The following is a 27,711-nucleotide window of genomic DNA, read 5'->3' as shown; positions in this document are numbered from 1 at the left end:
TAACCGAATATTTATGCTGTCATTAACAAATTATTTTTTAGATACTTGTTCAAAATCCTTTACGCTGATTTAAAAAAAAGCCTGTTTTCAACATATCTCAAGTTGTACGTAGATTGAAGTGTTGTTATTTTGGTGATGTTCTCAGAGCATCTTATGAAGATGGAAAATTGAAGGGTCCAGTGAAAGCTTGTGCGGGAAACCAAGGGACTCAGATCCATGTGGAGGACTTGTTCTTTAACATCTCAACTCGCAGGAAAGCTCTCAAAAGTCCCTCTGAGGAACATGCCCGAGTGTTAGATGTGGTTACGTAGTCTCAGATTTGCAGTGTTTTATTTTATTTCCGCATTTGTTTATTCCAAATAAACTGTTCATCAATCACTACAATAAAATCGAAGTCGTACACAACTAATAGACTAAATTGAAATTTTTAAGATATTTCGATGTTGGGTGATTGAGTGCAGCTCCATGTGCAAAATATCATTCAAATTCTCTTGAAAAATGCACATAATTGACTGTTCTGTTTGGGTGAGTTTTTTCAAACAATTTCTCAAAAGTCAGAAATTTTAACCATTTTTCTCTCATCTTGGAGGTAGTCTTGTGGTAATTGCTACCAGCTGAGATGTTCAGTACCACTAGCCCAGGAAAAAAATTTCTCAAACACTTGGATGGTCTTCGATACCGATAATGCAAAACTGGATCTAAAAAAAAATTGATATTATTTTGTGTTGTCTCGCTTGTGCTGCAATTTAATGGAAAACTATTAAACATAGTTTATACTAGAAGACTTTCCATATTTTGAATTGAAAATTAAAGTAATATTTATTTTGATAGTGATGTGATTGTGATTATTGTAATGTATTGAATTACAATAATAATTATAATAATAATTTATTATACATATTATAAATTGTTTACTGGCAAGTTAAAGCCACAGCCAAAGACCAACTGTATGATCGTATGATGCTGTGACGTCATATGAGGTGATCAGTTTGAATAAATGGCCATTGGCTGTTCTCATCACGCCACCAGATCATACCACCACTACCACTTCCAGTGTCCTGCCCTTGTTTCTCTCTCAGTTACCCTCCAACCTTAACCGAGCACAGTCGATGATGTAAACTAATTCAGTCTTTTATTCCGATTCCCCGTAAACCCGTACACAACAATTGGCGACGAGGTATTAATGCGATCCCGCAAGTGCAATGCAACCTGTTCGATTGTGCGTAAATAATTTCTCCGAAAAATTATAGTGGGAGGAAGTGTGTCTGTAGTTTGGCGTCACGTGGACTCAAAATCGGTACATTTTGATGTTGGAAGACAAGGTCGTAAATTGGAACATTTCGTCTTTATTTAGTGAAACAGTAAAAATGGCGGGAATTATTGGCGGAATCGGTGAAACTATTCGACAACAGTGCAGGAAACTTGGAATTCGTATGTTGAACGATTTGAATTATTCGTTGACTGTAACAGTATTAGTGACGACAAAAAGGTTAGTACGTTACTAACAGTCGTGGGTGTGAAAACGTACAGTTTGTTACGAGATTTATGTACGCCGGAAAAACCTTCAGTGAAAAAGTTTGATGAATTAGTGAAGTTAATTCAGGACATCATTCATAGCTGAAAGGTACAAGAGTGTTCAGCAAAAGGAATCAGCAGGAAGGAGAATTCAGTCGCAGAGTACATCGCCAGCCTCAAGAAGTTGTCTGCATACTGCGAGTTTGGCGCATCCCTCAACGACTATCTCAGAGACAGACTGGTGAGCGGCATCAGGGAGTGAGTCGACCAAGCAGAGGCTGTTGGGAGAGACCACCCTAACCTTCGACCAGGCTGTGAAAATCGTCTCTGCTCAGTGGAAGCGGCGGAGAAGAATGCGGCGGCATTGACAGTGAACGGCGGCAGCCGGGTCCAGTGGATGGCAGCGCATCACCCACATGTGAGAGTCGGCGGCAGCGGTGGCAGCGCGAGCTACAACGCAAGGCACGAAGTCAAGGTGCAGTGTACGTGCTGTGGGCAGTGTGGTCACTATAGGAAGCAGTGCAAATTGTTTGGTGTTGTGTGTCACAAATGTGGTAAAAGAAATCACATATCTAAGGTATGTCGATCTACTGAAATTTAGTAAGTTACCAGACAAGCAGCTTTCCGAAAGTTAAGAAAAGGTATATCTTATCAGTCTAATTTTCAAAACAAGAAAAACAAAGATTATAAGAAAACATAATGTTGTAAAATGATAGTTCAGAACTGTCAGATTCAAATAATTCTAAGAATTATGTTCAGGAGTGATGAAAATCTTGAGAGTTATGTCGAGGACATACAGAATTTATTTAAAGTAAATGAAACTCACGGTGAAAGAATTAGAGTTGACCCAATTAAGATTAAAGTCCTAGTGCAAGGTCGAGGAAAACCATATTTGAAGTTGATACTGGAGCTAGTGTCACAGTGTGTAGTGAGGATTTTTATGAAAATAAGGTACTTTGGGATTATACCGACCACACCCAGACATGAATCGTTATTTCACATTTCGTTTCTACTGATTACTAGATTAGCGTAGAACAATATTTCGTCAATATAAAAACAGGAATTGTCTTATCGCAAACACCTCCCCATCCTCAGACAGAGGTCAAAGTCGAGCGTCTAGTAGATAACGTGATTGCAGAGTCTCGCCGCCCGTTTCAGCTGGTGCATCGCTTTGTTGTACTTCCGTGTTTTACCTCTACATTTCTCCAAACACAAAAATTCAACAAAAACAAACATTTACCAAACTAAACTTTTTATTAAAAAAAACACTCAAAACTTGTTTTTATTCTTGATCACATTCCGCCACCCAAAATGCGAGTGCCTCCGGCCATCAGCACGGGGCAGCACCTTCGGTGCTGCCCCGCGCTGATGTCGACGAAAGAAAAACATCCCTCGAGATAGTACCTATCAGTAAAATATCAAATTCTAGAGGGGCTAATCATAAATATAAATTGAATTGTAATGGAAAGGCAATGATGTACCGTGCAAATCACGTGATGCCGCGCGGCCTGCCGTAATCAGGATTCTCGAGAAAGATAAGATAACAGCGACAACAATACCGATCACAATACCTGGAAATGCTTGTAAGTTTGTAATTTTGTAATTGAAGAGTTGTTTTTTCGTTTTATCATGTTTGTTTTCTATAAATTTCTATTTTTGTGTTCTTCATACTGGTGTGGTCGGTATAATCCCAAAGTACCGAAAATAATTTTAGTTCTTGTAAATTGTTAGAAAAACGACCTAACTTTGAGTTCGTACACTAATGAACCTATTATACCTGTGGGCAAAGTTAATGTTGATGTTTGCTATGAGAAAATACATAAATGCTTAGATTTGTATGTGACTAGAGGAGGTTCACATCCTTTAATGGGTCGTGATTGGCTTAAAGTACTGGGAGTTGACATTTCGTTTAAAAATAACTTGTGTGTTATAAACAGACCTATAGATAACAAGGCTAATTTCGAGACAATGACGTCCGAGCTAACTAATCAGTTTCCAGAAGTGTTCACTGAGAAACTAGGTCAGTATACAGGCGAACCAGTAAAACTAAATCTAAAAGAAAGAAAAAACCTAGGTATTTTAAGCCAAGACCGATACCATTCTCATTGAAAAGTAAGGTAGAAAAAGAACTACAACGCTTAGTTGACGAACAAGTGTTAATTCCAGTAAGCAGCTCGGAATGGGGAACGCCCATTGTACCAGTATTAAAAAAGAACGGTGAAATTAGGCTATGTGGAGACTTTAAAGTTACTCTAAATCAGTATCTAGAAGTAGACAAGTACCCTATACCTAGAATAGAAGATTTATTTGCAAATTTACAGCATGGAGAACGTTTCTCTAAAATAGATCTTAGTCAAGCCTATATGCAATTAAAGTTAGACAGTGAGTCACAAAAATTATGTACAATTAGCACGCATAAGGGTCTTTTCTCATATTGTAGAATGCCTTATGGAATCTCATCAGCCCCAGGCATATTTCAAAGAGTTATTGAACAATCTTTGCATAATTTAGAAGGTATATCAGTGTTCATGGATGATATTCTTATCACCGCACCTAACAACGAAACTCATGTAAGTAGGTTGCAAGAGGTTTGTAAACGCCTGAGTGAAAAAGGATTTACCGTAAAGAAAGATAAATGTACGTTCTTTGTAGACAAAATCGAGTATCTTGGTTTTTAGTATCGATAAAGATGGACTGCATACCTCTGAATCTAAAATTAAAGCTATAAATCAAGCACCTGTACCTAAATCTGTCACTCAAGTCAAAGCTTTTATTGGTTTGGTAAATTATTATGGAAAGTTTATCAATAATTTGTCAACAATCTTGAGTCCGTTGTACAACTTGTTAAAAAAGGACGTGCCATTTGATTTTGATGAAAAATGTCTCAAATCATTTAGCCATGTCAAGGATGTTTTGACTAAAGCACCAGTTTTGGCGCATTATGATTCAAAGTTGCCTGTAAAACTAGCAGTAGACGCAAGCTCGACAGGGCTGGGCTGCGTACTTAGTATCATAACCCCTGAAGGCGTTGAGAAACCTATTGCATACCACTCTCGTACTTTATCACCAGCAGAATGTCAATATTCACAAATAGATAAGGAAGCTTTAGCAGTAGTATATGGAGTAAGGAAATTTCATCAATATTTGTATGGCCGAAAATTCACATTGTGTACTGATCACAAACCTTTAATTAGCATATTTGGACCGAAAAAGGGTTTACCTGTTTTCGCAGCAAGCCGATTACAAAGATACGCATTATTTTTAAGTGGATACAATTTTGATGTACAGTATGTAAGGTCAGAAAAGCATGGTAAACGCAGACACATTATCACGCTTACCATTAAGCACTAAACACATTGTAAATAATAACAATGAACCAAGGTGGAAAGGTACCTATTTACACTGTATCGCTGAAAGTTCAGTACCTTTAACTTTTGAAGATGTAAAAGCTGAAACCCAAAATGATCCTATTATAAAACAAATACATAACTATGTGATGTACGGATGGCCAAATTTTTTGTCAGGAGAGAATAGGGAATTGTTACCTTATTTCCAAAGGAAGGATGAGCTAACAGTTGAGCATGGCATTGTTATGTGGGGATATAAAATTGTTGTTCCTAACAAGTTGCGTAGCTACGTATTAAATGAGTTACACGCGAGTCACTTGGGAATTGTAAAAATGAAGTCAGTAGCAAGATCCTATATTTGGTGGCCAAATATAGATGAAAACATTGAAAGCCTAGCGAACAATTGCTCTTCCTGTCTTATGGAACGTTCTAGTCCTAGTAAGAGTAATCTACATGTTTGGCACTATCCATCTATGCCATGGGAAAGATTGCATATTGATTACTTGGGTCCTTTCAAAGATAAGACCTACTTGGTAGTAATTGATGCTTACACTAAGTGGTTGGAAGTATTTGAAGTAGGCTCTACTTCAGCTAAGCTAGCTATAGAAAAGTTATGAGAAACTATTTTCAAGATTTGGATTACCTGTCACTATCCATAGTGATAATGGACCACCATTTACCTCAGTTGAATTTAAAAATTTCATGCAACTTAATGGTATAAGACATACATTTTCACCAGCTTATCATCCTCAGTCTAATGGTCAGGCTGAGAACTCATTTAAGTATGCTAAACGTAAAATAAGATTGGCTTTTCAAGAAAATATTGATACTAAAAGTAGCCTTGAATAGGATGTTATTTGATTACAGAAACTCCGTTCATAGTACTACTAAACGAGACACCTGCCAAATTAATGTTCAATAGACCACTAAGATGCAGGCTAGATTTACTCAGACCTAATGTAGCCAGAACTGTGCAATTAAAACAGGACAAACAAAAAGAATATTTTGGCGGTAGAAAAACGAGAATTCTATTTCCTAATCAATCTGTATTAGTGAGAGATTATCGCTCTAAAGACAAATGGATAGAGGGCATTGTAATAAAACAGTTTAAATAATGTGATGTATTCTGTTATGACAAAAACTGGTTTAATTTGGAGTAGACATATTGATCAGCTGATAGGACTACACAGTAGTATTGTTGACAGTGACAGTCAAATTCCACCATCTCAGGACCGTACAGTTGCGGAGCGTGAGACAGGCGCTCAGTGTCCGCCAACTCCAAGCCCAGTCAGAATTAGTAACACTGACCTCACTAGATCAGCTGGTCTCTCCCCCTCCTCACCGCATCATACCTCTCCATGTCACATCACTACCCCTCATTCTAGACCACGTCTTTCTCTACCCTCAGCCATAGGCGTAATTTGGGGGTGGCAAGGGGTGGCAGTTGCCACCCCAGAATTGTGGAGCCCGGTATTTTGCCACCCCAGAATTTTGAAGTAAATGTCTAAATAATTTACATATAACTTACTTAAAACTGGAAAATACAAGTCTACCAATAGGGAACCTTTTAACTTTATCAATTCTCCATTAATTTTGCTTAGTTTAGCACAGAAAGATAGCACGTCTTTTAAAAACTTGTAAATCATAAACTTAAAAATGAAATATTGGTGTAGTAGAATTTACGAAATGAAATAAGGAACATTAAATGCGTGAAGAGCGAGAATGAGCAATGTAGGCTGCTTCTCGTCTGCCGTCTGGAAACGGCAACTCTGTAATACACAGTTGGGCGAGGGAGATTTGGCAACAGGGCACCTGTTGTAGTATATTGTCTTTACAGCTAGAAGCAGACAACGTCTGTCGTGTCGCCTGCCTACTTTAACCTTACTCCTCAGTAGATGTATTCGATTAGTGCAGTTGCAGTACGATGTGAATTACATTTCAAGTGAACCGTCGTATGATTGCATGGACTAAGAGATGGTAAGTTTAGTTCAGTTATTTCTTATTTCGTAGGTTAAACTTAGGTGTTGGTCAGTTTCTGGAGTTTCCCCATCTTTGTTTACATCCAACTAGGCCTAATGCTGAAAAATAGAAAAATCTTTTTACTGACTAGATTTCAATAAATGGCCCCCAAAAAACATAACCTCAACTTCTAACTTTATTAGTTCTGCCAGTTAGTTCTGCATTGTTACGGTTATGGTTTTAGTTGTTTAAACATTTTATAGGTGTAATTGGTTGGTATAGGAGAAGTTTTTGCATATATAAGGGAAGTAGCTTGTTTTATAGTACGGTATGGAATACTAGGTTTATTTTTGTTTGTTTGGCCACCTAAATGCTTTTACCGATGTCATATAACCTCACATTTAACGCAACACTACTTTAACCTATATATGTAAAAATAACAACGATACCATCCAATCACCTGAAATTAAGTAATTTCAGCTTATACCTCTAATTAGGTTATGTTACTGTCATTTTAATAACTCCCGCCTTCCTGTGTTTGACAGCTGTTTTTTGCAATGCCGTGGCTGTCAGGCTGCAGACGTTTGTGTCGAAGAGCCAATGACTAAAAAGGTCATACAAAATAATTAGTAAACATCCAGATCTTTTATGGTCTTGCAATTATTTAAAATACATGTTTTACAATCAACTCGTAGAGTAAGGCACTAAATGAACTTTATCTTTAGGCAAAAAAAGATTATGTGTAATAAAAATACCAGATTAATAGCAAATTTTAAACTATTTCGAAACCTGGTAATGTAGGCAGACTTGGGTTTTCGTGTACGCCTACAGCTTCTTAAGTACAGTTTTACAGTATGCAAATAAAAAGTATGACTGTTTTACTCATTGGCTGTTAGGCTGTGTTTATTCCGATACAAATTTTACACAAAATTTCCCAAAATTACAAAACAAAACTTTGGTAGATAAATCAAAATAAAGTAAAAATGAAGAATAATGGTTTTCTTAAAAACACCGTTTTTGAGATATCTACCATTTTGTTTTATTAAATTTTTATTTATATCTCGAGAATGTTTTGACCGATTTAACTCAAACTTGGCATGGTTTTTATCTAATACAATATCCATATTCAGAAGAATTACCAATTTAATTCAATCATTAGTTTCAAAATGATTGCCATTTAAAATTTCTTAACCTAAATTGGTATGAAAAACCATAAACTTGAAGTCAAATGTCAGGGCATCTTTTTTGTTGCCCTTTCAATCCCCTATCAAATGGTACGATGTCAAAACAAAGAGATGAGAAATAGTGTCACACACAATAGCGCCCAAAATCAAAAAAATTGTGCAAAGCCTATGCATGTTATATTAGACTTGTATTAATTTTAGGTTTAGGACTCTGTGTTCTAGTAGCATTTTGCCATTATTTAAATGTTCTTTTGCTATTCTTAATGGGGTTTTTTCAGGCTCAGAAGAACAAAAAAGGGCAGAGTTCGTTGCTGTCCTACTTTAGCTCAGGCCCAGCAAACAAAAGAAACGGTTAGAAGATGAACTACCAGAAGGAGTTGTTTTGGAACATGAACCAGAACCGGCTGTAGTAGACGTTTTAGATTCGTCATCGGCTCAGTTAACAACCACAACTACAAATGAAGATACCACAACTACTCCTACAGATGAAGTGCAGAGTCCTAGCTGTTCCTCTAGTTCATCTGACCAATTGACAATCACTGTAATTAATAAACGTGATCCTGCTCATGGCCCAGGTTTGGCTAAGGCGTTTTTTAGGGAAGGCTCATTCCAACCACGAGAATTAAATTTCCCTAAAACGGATGGTAGGAAATTTAGGCCAGAGTGGTATAAACTGTATCCTTGGCTGGAATACAGTCCTCTAACTGACAAAGCGTTTCTGTTTTGCCTGCCGTTCGTTTTACAGCCCAGAAGAAAAAAATGCAGAAAATGTATTTACACTCAGTGGGTTTTCCAAATGGAAGAAAGCTGTAAAAGTATTTGAGAATCATGAAAAGAGTAACTCGCATCGAAGTAGTAACACTAAACTCAGTTCTTTAAGAGAAGCCGACAAAAGTGGCACTGTTATTGAAAAAGTAAATCAAAAGTATTCAGAAGAAGTACAAGAAAACAGATTGTACTTAGAGGCTTTGTGTGAATCCCTGATATTTTGTGGGAGACAATCTATTGCTCTAAGAGGTCATGACGAATCTACAGATTCAAAAAACAGAGGAAACTTTTTGGAGCTGATGAGGCTTCGTTCCAAAGATAATAGTTTAGTAAACAAATTCTTTGTAGAGCATCGCAAAAATTTTCAATATACTTCAGCGACTTTCCAGAATGAGCTTCTGTCCATAATTGGGGAACAAATTAAGTTGCACATTGCCAAAGAAGTTAAAGATGCAAATGTTTTTGCCATTATAGCTGATGAGACCCAAGACATAGCAAAGCACGAGCAAGTAGCTATTGTCTTGAGACATGTTAATGATAAACTAGAAGTTCATGAGTCGTTTGTGGGGTTTTACCGTGCTAGAAGAACTGATGGCGATACACTGGCAAATGTACTTAAGGACGTTTTGATTTCACTGGACTTGAATATTAAACATCTGCGTGCTCAGTGCTATGATGGGGCTTCGAACATGAGGGGTCCCTACAAAGGAGTGGCAGCTAGAATTATACAAGAAGCCCCCATGGCAATGTACATTCACTGCAATGCACATATATTGAACTTGTGCATTGTAAGCTGTTGCACAAGCGTGAATTCAATAAGAAACACCTTCTTTGTGCTTCAAAGTCTTTACAACTTCATTGAGAAATCAACTAAAAGACATGCTGTTTTTGAAAACATTCAAAAAAGTGCAAAAAGCTTTAGTGGTGGAACAGCAACATTGAAGTCTTTGAGTGATACCAGATGGGCTTGCCGTGTCGAAGCAGTGCGTTCTTTGTTAGATAATTTTGATGCCACTCTTACGACACTACGAGAGATTTCTGAAACAGAGACCCCTGACAGTGGTGGACAAGCCAATGCTTTGTTGAAAAATATGGAGGACTTCAACTTTGTATTTGACCTTCTATTACTCAGGAGAGTTCTAACACAATGTGACATACTGTCAAAGACCCTTCAGTCAAGCAGTGTGACCTATGAAGTTGTGAAATCTGTAAAAAACAGCACACTTGAAGTTTTGCAATCCTTCAGAAACAGATGAGTTTTTCACCAAGTTGTTCAATCACTGCACAGAAATTGCTGACACGTGCGGGTTTAGAGCTGCCGAGTTGCCAAGAAAGGGCAAAATTCCCTCAAAAATCGGGGGTGGGAGTAAAGCTCCATTTGAATCTGTACAACAGTACTACAAAGTTTCAATCCTCTGGCCAGTTATTGATATCCTAAGCGAGGAGATAGAGGCCAGGCTTCAAGAAAACAACCTAGATGTACTTAACCACTTAAGCAAAGTTCTAGGTGGAAGTGATATAGACACAGCCAGTGTACAGTATGTGTGTAAATACTATAGTTTTAGACTATGACATTCTTCTGTCTGAAACTAAACTGTTTTAAACAGAAACGGAGGAATCAAGAAGCAAAAGTATCCAAGAAAGAGCTGACGTTTTTGTACAAACATCTTTGAAAAGTGTGTTCCCTATGCTTTTTGAACTTTTTCGTTTGTACTATACAATTCCAATGAACTCGGCATCGTGTGAGAGATCCTTTTCATGCTTACGGCGGTTAAAGACATATACTAGAAACTCTATTGGCCAGGAGAGGTTGTCTTCGTTAGCCCTTTTGGCTATTGAAAGGAGTGTAGAAATAGACATTTCAAAAAGTAATTGATGACTTCAATTCAAGCCAGAAGAGAAGGCTTCATTTTGTTTAAAACTAACTTGTGGATGCAGTCTGGTTACATAGAATAAAGTGAAATTTGTTTGATCATGTTTACTTGATTTTTCCTTTTATAAAAAACAAAACGGGCTGGGCACACATAAATTAAAATTGGGCACACTTTTGAGTTGTGTGTGAACAATAATTACCTCACTTGTGGACCTTGTGGTTTAGTTAATAACTCAATTCATTAAAAATTATTGTTTTAGGCTAAGTTGTTAGCAGTAGTAAAAATTTTTTGTAAAAATAGCTTGAAAAAGCTTAAAATACTAACAAATTTAAAGCCAGTTTCTTACAATTTTCCGGGGGAGGGCCCCGGACCCCCCCTCCACCTGGGGGTATTCCATACCCCCCAGTAGATCTTGCACCACCCAGTTAAAAAGCTGAAATGACGCCCATGCCCTCAGCTGTTCCTTCTCCTGTCACTAGAACAGCTGATCATACAAACAGATACCCAACTCGTATTAGGAAACCTGTAGAGAAATTAAACTTGTAAATAACTTACAGTACTTAAGGATGACATTTACTAATGATATGTGTTATTTATATTTAAAATGTGTTTATTATATATTTATTATTACACTTGTATTGTTTAATTTATCTATGACTTGTGTGAATTCAATTTATTTTGGAATTTGGAAGGGAGGAAATGTAATGTATTGAATTACAATAATAATTATTATACATATTATAAATTGTTACTGGCAAGTTAAAGCCACAGCCAAAGACCAACTGTATGATCGTATGATGCTGTGACGTCATATGGGGTGATCAGTTTTGAATAAATGCCATTGGCTGTTCTCATCACGCCACCAGATCATACCACCACTACCACTTCCAGTGTCCTGCCCTTGTCTCTCTCTCAGTTACCCTCCAACCTTAACCGAGCACAGTCGATGATGTAAACTAATTCAGTCTTTTATTCCGATTCCCCGTAACCCGTACACAACAGTGCAGTATAAAATTAAACTCTGTGTACACACTTGGTTCTGCATATTTTTTGTAAAAGTCTGTCCAAACTTTTACTTAAATAATTTGAACTTCCTTTAAGAGCTTTAGAATCAAATTTCGTCATTATTTTTAAATATAATTTTTTATTATACAAATAGACATTACAAATATTACTCAACTAACCCATATTTTTTGGCCTTTAACAAATGTACTATCTGCTCTACTTTTGGAACAAACTGTCCCTTAAATGCAACTGTTAAGTTTTGTGTTAGGTTTACTGTTTCATATTTATTTACTACAAGATTTTTTGGGATATCTTTTATGTATTTAGCAATATATATGATGTTTTAGTGACTTTTTATACAGGTTAGCCGCTACGCAGTTTCACAATCCACATGTTGGATTTACGCTCAAGAAGCATGGAGAGGGCCTAGTAGATCTCAGAACGGAGCCTGAGTCAAGTCATACTGATAACATTCGTGTTATTTACAGGTTAGCCGCTACGCAGTTCACAATCCACATGTTGGATTTACGCTCAAGAAGCATGGAGAGGGCCTAGTAGATCTCAGAACGGAGCCTGAGTCAAGTCATACTGATAACATTCGTGTTATTTACGGCAATAACATCACCAGGTAAAAAATACATGATACTAGTGGGCTATCAAATATAAAGGGTGCTTAAGTTTTGTGTAATGTAATCCACCATTTTGCATTTTTTTATAAGGTATGGAATGATAATGTGTTTGGGCAGTTCATCATTTATAGAATAGTATTTTAAAATACAGGAAATGCTTTTTAATTTGTTTTAAACTCAGAATTGAATTAGTTATTAAGAACTTTGTTGTAATCATGAAAAAATAATCGAATTAGTGAGTTTTTGAAAATTATTGGTATTGTAACTTTTTAATGGTGTAACAAATATTGAAACACAGTACATCTATTAAGCCTTAAGATACACCTGTGTATCACATTTTTACACCTATGTCGATTTTCACCTCCTAACGAATACCATCAATAAAAGATTTATTCACTAGCTAAAGTTTTTTTAATTATCAAAATGGTTCTAACTGTAGGAATATGATTTGTACAAGATAGATAATATATAAATAATTAAACTGTAAATAAACAAATTTTACCTTTAGGCTATAACATTTTTTTTAATATAAGATATTACAAAGTTTGCACAGAGCTTGTTAGTCATTAGATGCACAGTTTACAGCATTTACTGCTACTGTTTTGTGATTATAATCTGTGAATCGTGTACTATAGAGCATGAATCTATGCATCAGATTTAAAAAAATAATATATTAGAAAGAAGTTAATTATTGTGTCCACTTCAATAATATTTAAAGCAAAGTGTTGGTAAATGTCTGTTTTTGTTCCTCAATCTAGAGAATTATTAGAAATAAATACAGAAGATGAAGGTCTCCAGTTAAAACTAAAAGGATATATTACAAATGTAAATTTTTCTACCAAGAAGGCGATCTTTCTTCTGTTCATCAACAACAGACTGGTTGATTCATCAGGTAATATTTTTAAGTATTAATTATTTTAGTATTGGCGGGTTAATTTTTTACTAATAGGATGATGTAATTTTCAAGTTTATTTATTTTTTAGTAAGCGTCTAAAACAGAAAACATGATATATTAGTGAAGTTACATACCATGTCTATACATGGTATAGATGACTCTATAGTCATCTGTTCATTAATATTCTACGTTAGATTACCACAGTTCTTAACATTACGGTTCATTATCGAATCCAAAATTTAGACAGGATTATCCATATTTTATAATTAGTATTAATTAAAAATATTAAGTTGTATTAGTTTTACAGGTGAGGCCGTGGTCGGTTGCCCACAGATATTGTTATGACTGTCGGGCTTTACCATTCATTAACTAATGTTGAGACACATCATTGCAAACCTGCCCTTATGGACAGTTACCGCAGTCCACTTCCCGTCTCGTTTCATTCCGTTTTTCTTCTTCGGCATTCGATTATTCTGTAGTTTTTATATTATTGTTTGCTAACATCCTGTCTCATAGTGTAAACACGTGTTAATTTAGATTATTAGGTAAAGGTATTCAGGAAGATAGATGAGAAGTAAAGATGAGCAGTAACGATCACTTGATTGTTGAATTCAATTGATTATTCCATCACTAGTTATTCTTCCATTATAGCCGGCAACAACGTGCCACAACCCAGGCTTGTATTAATATGTCTCATACTATAATCAATTGATAATTTTGACTATATTTTGGTTTGGATAATGAACCATGAACATTTGAAACAGTAGTAATTCTTCTTTGAATAATATTAATCTTTTGAATGCGAGTTAGTTTGCAAGCATTGAAATTCCTATTATACCCAAAACGAGTTATCCCACAAGCTAATTTTTAAAATATTAGGCAGATGTCATTTTAGTTCTCGAATTTGCCGCTAGATGGCAAGACAAGTCAATTTTTCTGCCTACCACCGTTTGTTAATATGCAAACTGAACATCAGGACAGCAGCTGTTCTTTTGTTTTGTGCTGTGTCTGCCGTACTTCTGAGATGCCCTTAGAATTTTCTTAAGTTGCCCAAGGCGATTGACTTGAAGCTTTTTTGCGCTCCTGCTTTGTCAAGTGATTTCAAAGCTTTCTTATCTAATTATAAATATAGGTTTGATCCCAAAGACCTTCATTGATGAATACTTCAGTACTAAATGGGAATTATGTATGAAGTTCTTTGCCTTGATTGACAAATACAAACTCATGAATAAACCCAAATTGTATAAATATATTTGCTAACTGTTTAATTACAATAAATTTAATTGTTGATGTCTTTGTTGTAGCAATTCGTAAATCCTTGGACAATGTTTATGGACTGTATCTACCTAAAGGATCCCATCCTTTTATATATTTGAGTCTGTTTATGAATCCTCGGAACTTGGATGTCAATGTCCATCCAACAAAACACGAGGTCAATTTTCTACACGAGGAAGCAGTAGTGGAGAGGATAAAACAGGAAGTTGAAAAACTGCTCGCAGGAGCGAACACTTCTCGTACATTTTTTTACTCAGGTTTGTAACTGTAATACTTAAAGTCTCTTCTATTTGGAATTGAAACCGTGTTGAAATGAAATGAAAAACTCGTTATTATAGTAGGCAACTCTCTCAGTAACTTTTGTTAAACTTTATTTAATTTAAAAAAACCAATACAGCGGAATATCAAAGGACCGGACAGAGCATAAAAGAGTTATAGCACAGACAAACGGACTCCCCTTTTATCTTTTGACCTCAAAATCAATAGAGTTCTTTGGGAAGTCTCTATGTCCTCTAGAGAAAATTGACAGATGGACTGACAATTAAATTATTTTAATAAGGCCCTGTCAGGTTCCTAATAATAAGTTTTTGAAGTGAAAACTTCTTTAGGGCGCGTTGAGCGTTTTGGTAGAGGGTAAAATCCTCGGTTCGCGTCACCGACATGCTAATGATACTAACCTGCATGAAAAAGTCAGTCTCGCTGTGTTTTTTAACCGTACACTTGGCCGCGGACTACTAACCTGCATGAAAAAGTCAGTCTCTCGCTGTGTTAAAACTGTCCCGGCGGAGTATGAAAACAGATGCGAAAATCAGTGACCTTTACGGCTTCCTCTCGCGATTTAAAAGTGAAGCCAATGTCGTACAATTCTGTAAGATGCGTCAAATTAAAGCTCTTAATATTGGCAATCTATTGGTTACATTTTTAAATATTAAACAAATTTCGAAATAATTTTGATTATTGTTTACATTTTACATAGCGTTTACAATGACAAGAAAAAAGTAGTAAGCGAGGATTTTTTTTATTTTTTGGTCAGACAAAATTTGTCAGCGAGAAAGTTGTGTGAAAATAGATGAATATTTTTTTTGTAATTTATCATTTTTTTTATTGGAAGTTTAGTTTAGCCTGTAGTAACGTATGAAGTGATGAGTGAACGTTTCATCTGCCGGAACTGTAGTTGGCGCATTGGCTCACTGATACCGTATTAACTCAATAAATTAGTTTATTGTGCAATAAAAATACCTTTACGAAAGAACCAAGTTAATTTAACTAATTTATTAGTTTTAAAAATATTGTGGGTTTAATTGTTATTGCAATTATATACTTTAATTATCCGTAGCAATAACTGTATTATTTACAACGGTGTTCAACTCACTGTTGTTCACTCGGTGTTTACTCACTTATAAATGAATAGTGAAAACAACGAATATATTTTTAAACATTTTTAATATTTGTACGAATATTTGTATTTAAAATTTAGCATTATTCATTTTAATTATGTTTTTAATATTTAACCTCTTCATCATGAAAATGAGTATTATTACGGTATAAGATTTATCTTACTAGCGTGGTAAAATAGATTTCTAGTTATTTGATAATATTTTTTCGTGGATTTTAAAATTGGAAAATTAAAAACGCGTCACATTTACAATTACAGATGTACTGCTACTATAACGTATTGTTAATTACTCTCAACTTAATTTAATATTTAACCTCTTCATCATGAAATGAGTATTATTACGGTATAAGATTTATCTTACTAGCGTGGTAAAATAGATTTCTAGTTATTTGATAATATTTTTTCGTGGATTTTAAAATTGGAAAATTAAAAAACACGTCACATTTACGATTACAGATGTACTGCTACTATAACGTATTGTTTAATTACTCTCAACTTAATAGTTCCGTTTTCACTTCTATCGGCAGTCCCACGACTGCTACTGTTTAATTTATGTATTAGATCATTTAAGTTCTTTCTTTGTTTTTATTTTATTGTTATTTATTAGAACTTTGAAAGAATTTTAACATGCTCAGATTGGAATCTGGGATAATATTTATGCCCATATAAAAACTGCTTTGAATGATTGCATAAGATGTGCATGAACAAAATTAATTCAGATGTCATGTAAATGATTTGTCCACATCTATAGCCCCTATACTGTATTAGTTGTAATAATGTCCTAGATAAGGAATAAGTTTTTTATACTCTTGCATTATTTACTTGTAAAATGTATGCCATCAAACCCTTTTAACTGCGACATCCACACTGTACAGACATTGTGGAAATTGCACTACTTCCTAACATCTAGTGCAAACGTGCACTTTTCTTTTTTGTACTGGCCAAATGCTTTGAAATTCTACAGATGTGTCTACAAAGATGTATTGCATCAAAACATGTATAGTTCTCGTTAAGTTTTGACTTTTTGCACTCTGTTACTAGGAAATTGTAATTAGTGTCAGGTGACAGCTCGTTCTCTATTGCAGTCAGCTTTGCAAATTAACGATTCAGTTGTGCAAACTGTAAAATAAACTGTGTAGTTTCATATTTTTTACGTTCTAAAACTGTAAAAAACGGATATTTGTTAGATTGCTATTCATTTGACTTCAAAATGAGTTAAAACTCATCAAATCTTCTTGTTAGTGAAAGCTAGTTATAAGCATTTCCGGTTCAAATTAATTATATTCCCACAGTTGAGTTTGTCTTATTGCCTCAATCAAAAAGCGTTGACTTCCAGTCTGAGATATTTCCAGTGCCATGGTAAAGTTTGCCTTGTCCTTATGGAGAAAAATAGATACATACATAGTATTGAGAAGCCTACTTCAGTCAAAATGTCTTCTTCCAGCTGTTTAAATCTACATACGAAGCCACAGTTGAGTTTGCCTCATTGCACCCTGTTAAATAAAATATATATGTATGTAGCTCTCGGAAACCATCATCGACTCTTGTAATCTACTTTCAGTCTAAAATATTTCCAGTACCATAGTTCAGTTCCTTTTTTCCTCAATTAATAATATATAAATTACAAATTAGGATTAAAAAGCCTATTAAGGTTAAAATCTACTTCCGATATAAGAGAAGAATCTTTACTATGTTCATGGAACTTTTGAAATAATCGTTTATATGATTTTGTGCTGTAGAAGTCTGTTTTTTGGACTGTAGTCTGGAAAAGAATTGCTTGTTGAGGCATGTTAGTGCTCTTTCCTCTGTTTTCCTTTAACTAAACTGTAAATATGCCATATGACAATGTCAATGAAACCACTTTCGAGTACTTTATGTGAAAACATTCACAACTTCATTAAGGTGGAGTTTATAATAGTGTTTAAGTAGCATTTCTACTTATGAGTGCTTAGAGTCTATGATGCTTAAATAGTAATTGAATTTAAGAAATTTTACCAAAGCTCGGTGCAAACTGTTAAGTCATAATATTCCTGATATTCTCAATTTTTTCAGGCAAAACTCCCATCGTTACCAGAAGTAATTAAAGAAAACGATAAGCCGCCCACCGTCTCAGCTAACAAGCTTGTTCGCACGGATAGTGCCTCTCAAAAGCTACATAAATTTTTTCCCAAGTCAACAAATCAACCCTCTTCAAAAGCCAGATACCAACCTCTCTTCCAGTGAAGGAAGGTAATCGTCAATTTAATACTGGTTTTTACTGCAATTTAGTTTCATTTTATACGTTTAATCCATAAAAAGTTACTTATTATAATTAATAATCTTCCTTCAGTAGTTCAAATTACATTAAAGTCATGTTGTTTTATTTTTTTCAAGGCGAGACATCCAGTTAACTAGTGTTTTTAAATCTACGACGAGAAATAGAGCAAGACGTTCACGTTGGACTAAGAGAGATTCTATCCAACTTAATTTTCGTTGGATGTGTCGATCAAGAGCGTGCCTTAATTCAACATGACACTAATCTTTATATGTGTAATACACGTTTGCTTGCGTAAGTTAATTTCTTTATAATTAATATGTTAATTTTCTATTACACTTTAGAAAACTGAAAATTCTTGACTTCATTTTTAAGCCAAGAACTGGTAGGTATGGAAATTTCCTGCATCTGCAGTATTTTAGGCATAGTGGTAGTATTTTTCAAAAAGGTCTTTTAACCTTAGTTCTAGCCCTTTTTATTTCCTGGCAGACCTACTTTATCTGATTTTTTAAAGTTTTCATAAACCGCTCTCTTAATGTTTGTTTTTTAGTAAAACATGTACTTTGTTGTATATGGTTTTTTCAACATAGAATGTAGAATGTGGATTTGTTATTTGTACAAATTTATTGTCTTAGATAGAAAATAGTCCTTATGGCTCAGTTGGAAAATATAGGTAGATTTTGTGACAACTGAAATATTATTAATTTATTCTCATGGAATTTATTTGTACTCACAAGAACCGTTCAAGTTACAACACAAAATTGTATAACAAAAAGTTAAAGAAATGTATAAGTATTCCAGAACAATGTTTGTATATTTTAGCTCTACATTCATAAATAACGAAGTTGTGAATTTTTTATAGTTTATATGGTCATTAAAATAACAAAAAATTGTGTACCATGTTGGCCAACAAACTTAATTGAGATATTTAAAAAAAATCAGTTTTCGTACCAAGTTTGAACTTGTTTTAGCATGTGTGTTCCTTGTGATGGAAAAGCTGGTTTACAATCTCTCAAAACCTGTTTGAGATACCAAAAATGTTTTACTATAAAACATTTAGTAAATACTTGGTACTTGTTATCTGCATCCCTGACCAGGTAGCTGGATCAATGGCGTAAAAATTTTAGCCATGTACAAGACATTTTGTTAAAGTTTGAGCTATTTATAAACTATTTACATTATTTACACAGTATATGGCGGCAAAATAGTGTCAAACTCGCTACTAAAAAACTCTTCCAGTGGTACAATGCTCTCCTCAGCAGCTAAGTCTTGATCTTAGACTTGAAGACCTCCAGCCGTAGATGCCTTACTTGTAGAGGCAGTACATTAAACATTTTCATAGCCAGTACAGGAATTAACCGAGCCTACAGTAGGTTGAGGAAATGGTGTCCCCTCCTCGTAAACTACGAAGGTGAATGTTGGCTTTGGTGGGCAAACTGTGTTCGTTTGCAAGCTGTTGAGTATGTACTGGCTATAGACAGTCAAGATCCCCAGTCTGGCAAAGATGGGTTTACAATGGTCAAGGTACACAGATAAGGAGATGATGCACACAGCCCTCTTCTGCAACCGGAGCACCTGTGAGCAGCCAGGCGCATGGCCCCACGTCAACAGCCTGTAGCTTAGGTGGCTATGGAAGAGTCCATGATAGATGGTGACAAGATGCTCCACCGTAAGGAGAGTCAGTTTACGCAGCAAAAATGTCACACGGGCCAACTTCGTGCACACAGTCTCAATATGTGCACTCCAAGACAGCTTTGGGTCGAGAGTGAAGCCCAAAAGTTTAGTTGTATTTGTTCCTCAGCCAGTTGTTCGACTCAAGGTGCACACCATCTCTTGAGTTTTTGTCCGTTTTTAAAACCTATTTGCTGAGAACCAATCTTCAGCCCTGGCAAACATGTTAGCAGCTTGGAGAGCAGCAGACTCAGGAGTATCACCGCCAGATAGAATGGTCGTATCGTTTGCAAATAACACTAAATCACCAAGCAAGCTGATATCGTTGATGAGGATCAAAAACAGAATTGGCCCAGTAACAGATCCTTGTGGCACACCATGGCGCACTTGCAGTTTGGAGTTGGCCCCCCTAACTGACATCACCTGTCCACGATTCCGCAGATAGGACTGTAGTAGCCGCAGTACCTCCTGTTGAACTCCATAGATCTCCAGCTTATGTAACAGCATTTCATTTGACACACAATCGAAAGCTTTGCTGAGGTCTGCCAGGATAAGAGCTGTAGAGCCCCTTTCCTCAAAGGCGTTCAGAATCCTCGAGCTAACATGTGAAACTGCAGTCACTGTCGATCTACCCCCACGAAATCCGTGCTGGGACTCTGAGAACAAGTTGTTGCGTTCAAAGTGGTCGACCAGTTGGTTTTTCATGACAGTCTCAAACACCTTCGCCAAAACAGGAACCAGGGATATAGGCCGGTAGCTTGATATTGACTCAGGCTTACCCTTCTTTAAAATAGGAACTGTCCGAGAAATCTTGAGTACCTCAGGGAAGACACCTTGGCTCAGACACAAATTTATTACAGCAGACAAGGAATCGGTTATCTCATCAATTATAAATTTAATCATAGTTGTACTCATACCATGCAGATCCGGGCTAGGTGAGTTCTTAAATTGTTTAGTTATTTTTATAATCAGGGCTGGTGTTGTAGGGCACCATTTAGAAAATATGGCAAGACTGCCCTTAGGGTGAGGTGTTCAATGCAACTATAGCAGTCTGTCTCATTGTTAACCATCGTGTTCGCTCAAACACAGGATGTCAAGGTAGATACTATCAGTAAAAAGTGAGATTAGGTTAAACTTTGATCTCAAACACTGAACATTTTCATAAGCTACTCTTAGATCATCTTTACTATTAGGTTTAGGCCTAATTAGCCTTAAATTGTTTTAGTTAAGAGCCTGATTAGGTCCACTGTCGGTGAGATTTGCATTACTTGTTTCCACAGAGCTATTTACACTTGTATTAGAGCTATGTACATTTAATTTGCTTAAATGTATACTAGGGGTTAGGTTAGACTCATCAAATTGCGACACAGGCTGCTTGGCAGCTAGGCCTATTACATCCGTATTTTTGAGCTTTTGCCTTTCCCCAAAAAATCACTGTCACAAGAGTCACACACACTTCTTCGGGCACTCCGGAAAGATTTAACCAGAACTCCCTCTGGCCAGATATTAGGGTTCAGAGCGCTTTTCCAAGCGTTCACACTTAAGTCTATTTTGTAAGATTTGTAGGTGTAAAACCTTGGCCTCCATTCTTCACAACATATGACAGGATTTTAACAGTCCATGCCATTTTGGCCTAACTGATTGTTGAGATAGGCTACAAAACTTTCCTTTTTTACATCTGTAGAGAGTCTGGAGACAAACAGCCATTGAATTTTGTCAACTGCTTTTATTGTACCGGTACTGGCCATTTTTGTACCTATGATAGGCTGGTACAATTTTGCTGCCTTCTTTATAGTCCTTTCAATTGTAAGACCACTTCGGCCTACCGTTTGTCTGTTGTTTGTTGACATTACGTTTTTAGGCTTACTAGGCCTAGGCCTATCCTGAAGAGCGGTTGACGATCCTTGGCCTATTTCGTTACTTTTGGACTTGCCGTTTTTCAGAGCTTCAACAAAACTCATCTTCTTGTTGGTGTAGTCCTAGTTTTGTTGCCATCGTCAGCACCATCAGGATCACCAGTTGAGAACGTGCAAGAGTTAACCTCAAATTCACGATGTTCCTCCATTCGGGAGTCAGAACTACTCAGTCCATTGGGATGACTCACTTGGGACAAAATCTAGACTCATTCTCCTCAAAATCCAAACTAGATCCCAATAATCATAATGCCCATTGAATGTCTGAGGAAATTTGTTTATACAAATTAAGGAGGAAAATGAAAAATCTGTGGTGGAGTTATATAGCTTCAGGGCTTTAAATGTGATGGAGTACTATTATGGGGTCTTTTATCAATTCAAGTGTCAGATTTCAGCATTTGTATTTTCCAAAATCTCCACAACTGGCATCAAGGATCTATTAAGAGTACCTAGTGGATGCAGTTTTGGAGATCGCAAACTTTTGGATCTGGTGTACCCCGACTGCAATGCGGAGATTGTAGTTTTGAAACAATGATCATGACTGCCTACAATGGGGATCTTAGTTCGGTAATGACAATGGCTTAAGCAGCTGGTGTCATGCCTGTTTCCAAAACCAGTTTTAGTTTAATTCCCAGTATTACTTTAAAAGGACGTAAAATTAAGGATGTCTTGGAGCAGACCCAACTTGTTATTACTGAACTTAAAATTTAGGTAATATAAAGTATTATTATTATGCATATAATATATGCAATATTTGTTTTCAGAGAAGAAATGTTCTATCAAATCTTGCTATATGAATTTGGCAACTTCGGAGTCATCAAATTTAAGGTAACAATTTACAGAGAATGTAATAAAATTGTATCAAATTTTATTAAGTTGCTAACTTAAATATGCTTGTTGGTGATCACCATAACTTTTTATTTTGAATTAAGAATTTTACTGGATTTAAACACAGGATATACAATGGACAAAATCAATATTATAATGACTAGGAATAATCAACGGTCTGATTCATAAATATAAAACCGTCAGAAATATAAATAAACCTATAAAAGTAGTAGTAATTAAAATAACAGTAAAATATTATGACTAAATTAAAATAATATAATTTAAAACCAATGTAGTTTAAAACTTATAATACTAGTCATCAAAAATCAAATATTTGAGTACAAAATAAAATATTTTTTTGTTTTAACCAGTTCAATATTATATTTATGACTAAGTTTTCTCCAAGCAATGTGTTAACAAGCTTAATTTTCATGAACATTCACAATGATTTTTTGCCATTAAATTCCATAATTTAAATTAAAAGATGGATAAAGCATAATTAGTTGCAACCACAATATTTATGCCGATACATCTTCTTAATTTTCATAAAGAAAAATAATTCTAGATTACATTTTACATCATTTTCCAATATGAAAGTTCCATCTTAATCTACTGTCAAGATATAATCTCAACAACTTTTAACAGGTTTAATATATTTTTATATATTGCATAGTATAAAGAAAATATTTTTATGATTTACTACTAAAAGGTTAGCTTTAAACAATTTAAAGCTCTGTATGGTCTTCCTCCTAAATAAGTTTATTTAGACTACTATTATAATTTAGAAGTGTTGTATCACTTGCATACAGTACTAACGAGGCACATTAAATGCAAAATAAAAAATTATTTTGTCTCATTAAACATTAAATTTGCCCAAAGCCACAAAGGCTTGTATACTTTTCTGCTTAGAATATTGGAAAATATTAGTGATGACAAGTGACATAAAAAGTTATCATTTGTATTTCATATTACTAATAAATAAAACTGCATTAAGAAAACTAACCCTGCAATTGTAAAATCAATAAATTTCTGGATTAACAAGAAATTATGTTGTGTACAGGAAAGCCTGCCACTGATGGAAGTATGTGAACTCGCCTTGGACTGTCCAGAGGCTAGCTGGAAGCCAGAATACGGCACTAAGACTCAACTGGCTGCTGATGCCACGGAACTGCTAGTCTCCAAAGGCTGTCATGCTCAAAGACTATTTTTCCATCGACATTGATGGCCATGCCATGCTGTCTTACCATTCCATTACTTTTAGGTACTATTTCAAAGTTACTGCAATCATTTATTTAAAATTAGTAATGATAGGGCCAATTTTACCACTGGTCCACAATACTTTAAAATATGGACTTCAATTGCTTGTGCAGTCTTGTTTTTTTTTTTATATCCAGTTATGAACAGAACTGCATTTTTAATTCAGAATGGAATTCAAGAACAGAAGGATTTATCCTACATTATAATGTCTTAAAACTTTGTTTCCTTACCACTGAAGTATAACAATTTTAAAAGCAAATGTGCCATGCAACTGAATATAATAACTTTGGCTGTGGGTATCTAGAAGCATCAGAAATTACTAAACAAACAAAAAACGAACCCATTACAGTTATTTTCATCAAATTTTGATTAATGGCCAATTATGATGTAAAGTTGGCAGCATTCATTGCTCTTTTTTAACAACTTTGTAGGTATAAGCAAAAGTTGGAAATGGCTAAACAATTGTAAAACATCAGTTTTTATAATTACTTGATAAATAGGCAGTTAGAACTTTACATAGCCCATCAGGCTTGGCTCAGATTATAATTTGTTAACGTGTAAAAATGCACTGTCCAACCCAGGATTCGAACCCGAGTTCTTGGGGTAACCATTTAGCTACCAGGGACGGCCAAGTGAAATGGGACTGAGAGTACCTCAGATTTAGTGATTAAATTCTGTATAGTATGGTGGTATAGAAAGATTATTTAGCCTATAAGGTAAACTAAATCAAAACGAGTTCTCATTTGTACAAGAAATGTTAGTTTATTGTCAAATTAAAATAAAACATGTTTTGTAGTACAAAGAATTTTAAAAGCAGCATTACAAATATGTGTGAGTAAAACAGTAGCTGGAAGAAGTTACAAACAGGTTTAGGCATACTATAAAATATCAATAGATGTTGAAAGTTATTTTGATGAAAAACTGCTTAATCATGTTCAATGAAGATATCGAAAAAAAATGTTTCATATATCATTGCTAGATAGCATCACAGGGCATAAAAGCATACAATAAACAAGGACAACACAGTACTGCCAATTTATATTTCCATTAGCAGTCCCAAAAGCAGTCATATGGTGGCAGGCAGCATAAAGCAGAGAGCAATGATAAAGCAGTTGGTGATGATCTGTGGTGGTTGGAAATTAGCACCAGGCTTCCCACCATGGCGATTTATGGCAATTGCTCGGAAGAGAGTTAATGAAAAACTTATAATATGGAGATTGAGACAAAATATTTCTAATTTACTCAATGTTGATTAATAAATATGGTTTATTTATACAATGAATTGCTACCCAGCTGCAACCAAATAGTCATGTTTTAACCTTAATGTACCATTCTTGCTTGATAACAGCCAGTAGTGCTTGATAACTCTACACCCAGTACATAAAAAACTGACCTGATATCCTGAGCGTATAGAACGTTATTAATTGGCCTTCGGCATCTCAGATAATCATACTTTACTATTCTGGGAATATCTAAAATCTTCATTTTTTGTACAAATGATAAAAAATCAATTCTAGTCCATTTGATATTCTAGGTGTGACCCTTTTGGTTTTGGATTGGCTGGATTATTATCATTAAGACTCTATGATTCAAAAATCACTGCACTCTCAAACTAATGACAGTGATGTGAATAGTCCTGTTCTTAATGAAATGACAAGCTAATTTTGTAATTTATTTTTTGTAACTAAATTGTAAATTTACACTAACTTTTCTGAAGGCTGAAATCAAAACCTATCTGGAACTAGCTTTTGTTAATTAAAATTAAATCATTGGAAAGTGATGGAAGGCTAACAGTAAATAGCTGCTTCATCTCCACTCAGAGAACTCATTGTTATTTTCAGCCACAATGCTTAGAGTAAAAAAACCACTAATTGGCAGATAGGCATGCGGGATTGCTATAACCATCACCCATCTAAGATAGGAGCGGATTAAGGAGGGGAAGGACAATGAGAGAACTGCCACCCGACCGGGAAATCCAGGAATTTCGTTGAGCTGGAAAAGAACCAAGTTTTTTGTCTCAAAAGAATTGATGAAATCAAAAAATAATTTGATCTTTCATGTTTGAATTAGCCTCAGCCTAAATACGGCTTCACAAGTGGTCATTTCATAATCTCATTCAGTACTAAATTATTGATACCATTAATTTTGCAAATATGTTGAATTTAATGTTCTTGTTCGACTGTTAGAATCATTAAGATTTATACAGTGCAATTGTATTTGACATCGAAATGCCTAATCTTATCATTAGAAAGACTACACTAAATCTGTTTAAAATCTTATTAAATTATTTATTCTTTCGCAATGGTACAGTCATACCTTGATATACCAATCCCGACATATGAAATGCCTTTTTAATCTTTAATTTTTAGGCATCTTCAACTACAACTGCATGTGTGTTGCCACCTCACAAGTTTTAACCCTCCAATTTCAGTTTTCGATAGCTATCTTGTATATGCCTTCTTTCCTAATTTATCGTTAGTTATTCTTTCACATTTTCTGATTTAATTCCCTTTTTCAAATATTTTTCTAGTACTAATTACATTTTAATCGTATTCTTTTTCAGTTAATTATGTACCTGACTTTGGGCAGTTGCCAGTTTATATTTTGAGACTTGCAAGTGAAGTAAACTGGACAGATGAACAGCTGTGTTTCCAGACGTTCTGTCGTGAGACGGCCAAATTCTACAGCAAACTACGCCCCTCGGTAAGTGTCTAGTGTTCTTTTTCTTTTTTTAAACCGGAATGGTAGAATTTTAGTTCTGTAGTACTTACCACCTCCTTCATATTAGTTTTTCCAATTGTATTGTTTAATGTATCCATCGAAGACAGGAATATCTGTACATTAAAAAAAAAGGTGTCCTATGTCATGAATTCTTTGCAAGCTTATATGGAGTTTATTGTAAAAGACGACTGATGTCGCATTATTGGTTTTACCAAATTATTGTACTAAAAACCACTCAGCAGAGATGTATTGAATCCATTAATATTATAAATAGTACATTGTGTCCAAACCGTAGTATGTACAGGCTGAGAGATTCCATGTGGTCTCCTAAATGTACGAGAGGGAAACCACGGCTGCCAAGGAGGGGGCAGAGAGGAGTCAACTCATAGACTGAGCTCGCGACTTCCCCCTCCACTCCACATGACCAGTAGCCTACTCTGCACCATTGTGCCGAAGACCACATGGAATCTCTAGGCCTAATCCCAATCTCTCTCTAAAGCACTGTTGACATCTAATGAGAAAGTTTTTTTAGGTTGACTCCAAAAACGAAGAATGGCAGTGGTCTGTGGAACATGTGATATATCCAACACTGAAAGCAAGTTTCCTTCCTCCGAGAAAATTTGCAGAGGACAAAACAATTGTCCAAATTGCTTCTTTACCTGAATTGTATAAAGTATTTGAAAGATGTTAATGTTAAAGATATATTTCCAAGTGTAAATAAATATAAATCTTTAGAAGTAAAATATTGTGTTCACTAAAACTACCTTAATATTTAAATACGTTTGATTATTGGAAATTACTTAACTTGCGAAAGTATTGATCGTTCAAATGATATGGGGTAAAAAATATTGCCGTGTGAGACATTTGTTTAATGAATTGATTAACTACTAATACAATTAGTTTTTAAATTTGCAAACATTACAATAAATGCTATGAGAAGAAATTAAGAAACAAAATTATTTAGTGAAAAGACAGGGAATGTTTACTAAGTAGCTTATACAATTTGTTTGTAATAATTATAAATGTGAATATATAATTAATCTATTACTGTATATATATTTTAAATCCCCATTCCAGTAATATTTGTTCAACAATTTTGAATTGTGTAGTTCCTATGTCTGGTAACTGCAAATTTAGAATAGGCAAGTCAAAAGAACTTTATTCATTTATTTATGCAAATTTATACAAATGAATAGTGTCATATATTATATAACTTAAAG

The 27,711-nt window shown here is 35.1% G+C and overlaps 1 protein-coding gene across 1 annotated transcript; it reads left to right on the top strand.

Moving 5' to 3' along the window:
• Positions 1-145: 145 nt before the first annotated feature.
• Positions 146-27,234, top strand: LOC124373863 (DNA mismatch repair protein Mlh1-like; the record flags this gene model as incomplete). Its single annotated transcript, XM_046832184.1, is given in 11 exon segments — positions 146-302; positions 12,141-12,280; positions 13,040-13,173; positions 14,481-14,708; positions 18,236-18,395; positions 22,450-22,513; positions 23,574-23,693; positions 23,695-23,751; positions 23,753-23,774; positions 26,334-26,473; positions 27,024-27,234. Coding segments are annotated over 11 exon segments (1,381 nt in total), but the record flags the coding sequence as incomplete, so codon positions are not given.
• Between the last annotated feature and the right edge of the window lie 477 nt (positions 27,235-27,711).

This window comes from Homalodisca vitripennis, unplaced genomic scaffold (assembly GCF_021130785.1).
Source record: "Homalodisca vitripennis isolate AUS2020 unplaced genomic scaffold, UT_GWSS_2.1 ScUCBcl_6565;HRSCAF=13842, whole genome shotgun sequence".
Lineage (NCBI taxonomy): Eukaryota > Metazoa > Arthropoda > Insecta > Hemiptera > Cicadellidae > Homalodisca > Homalodisca vitripennis.
Note: the sequence above shows the minus strand (reverse complement) of the source record. Positions and strands in the feature narration are given on the sequence as shown.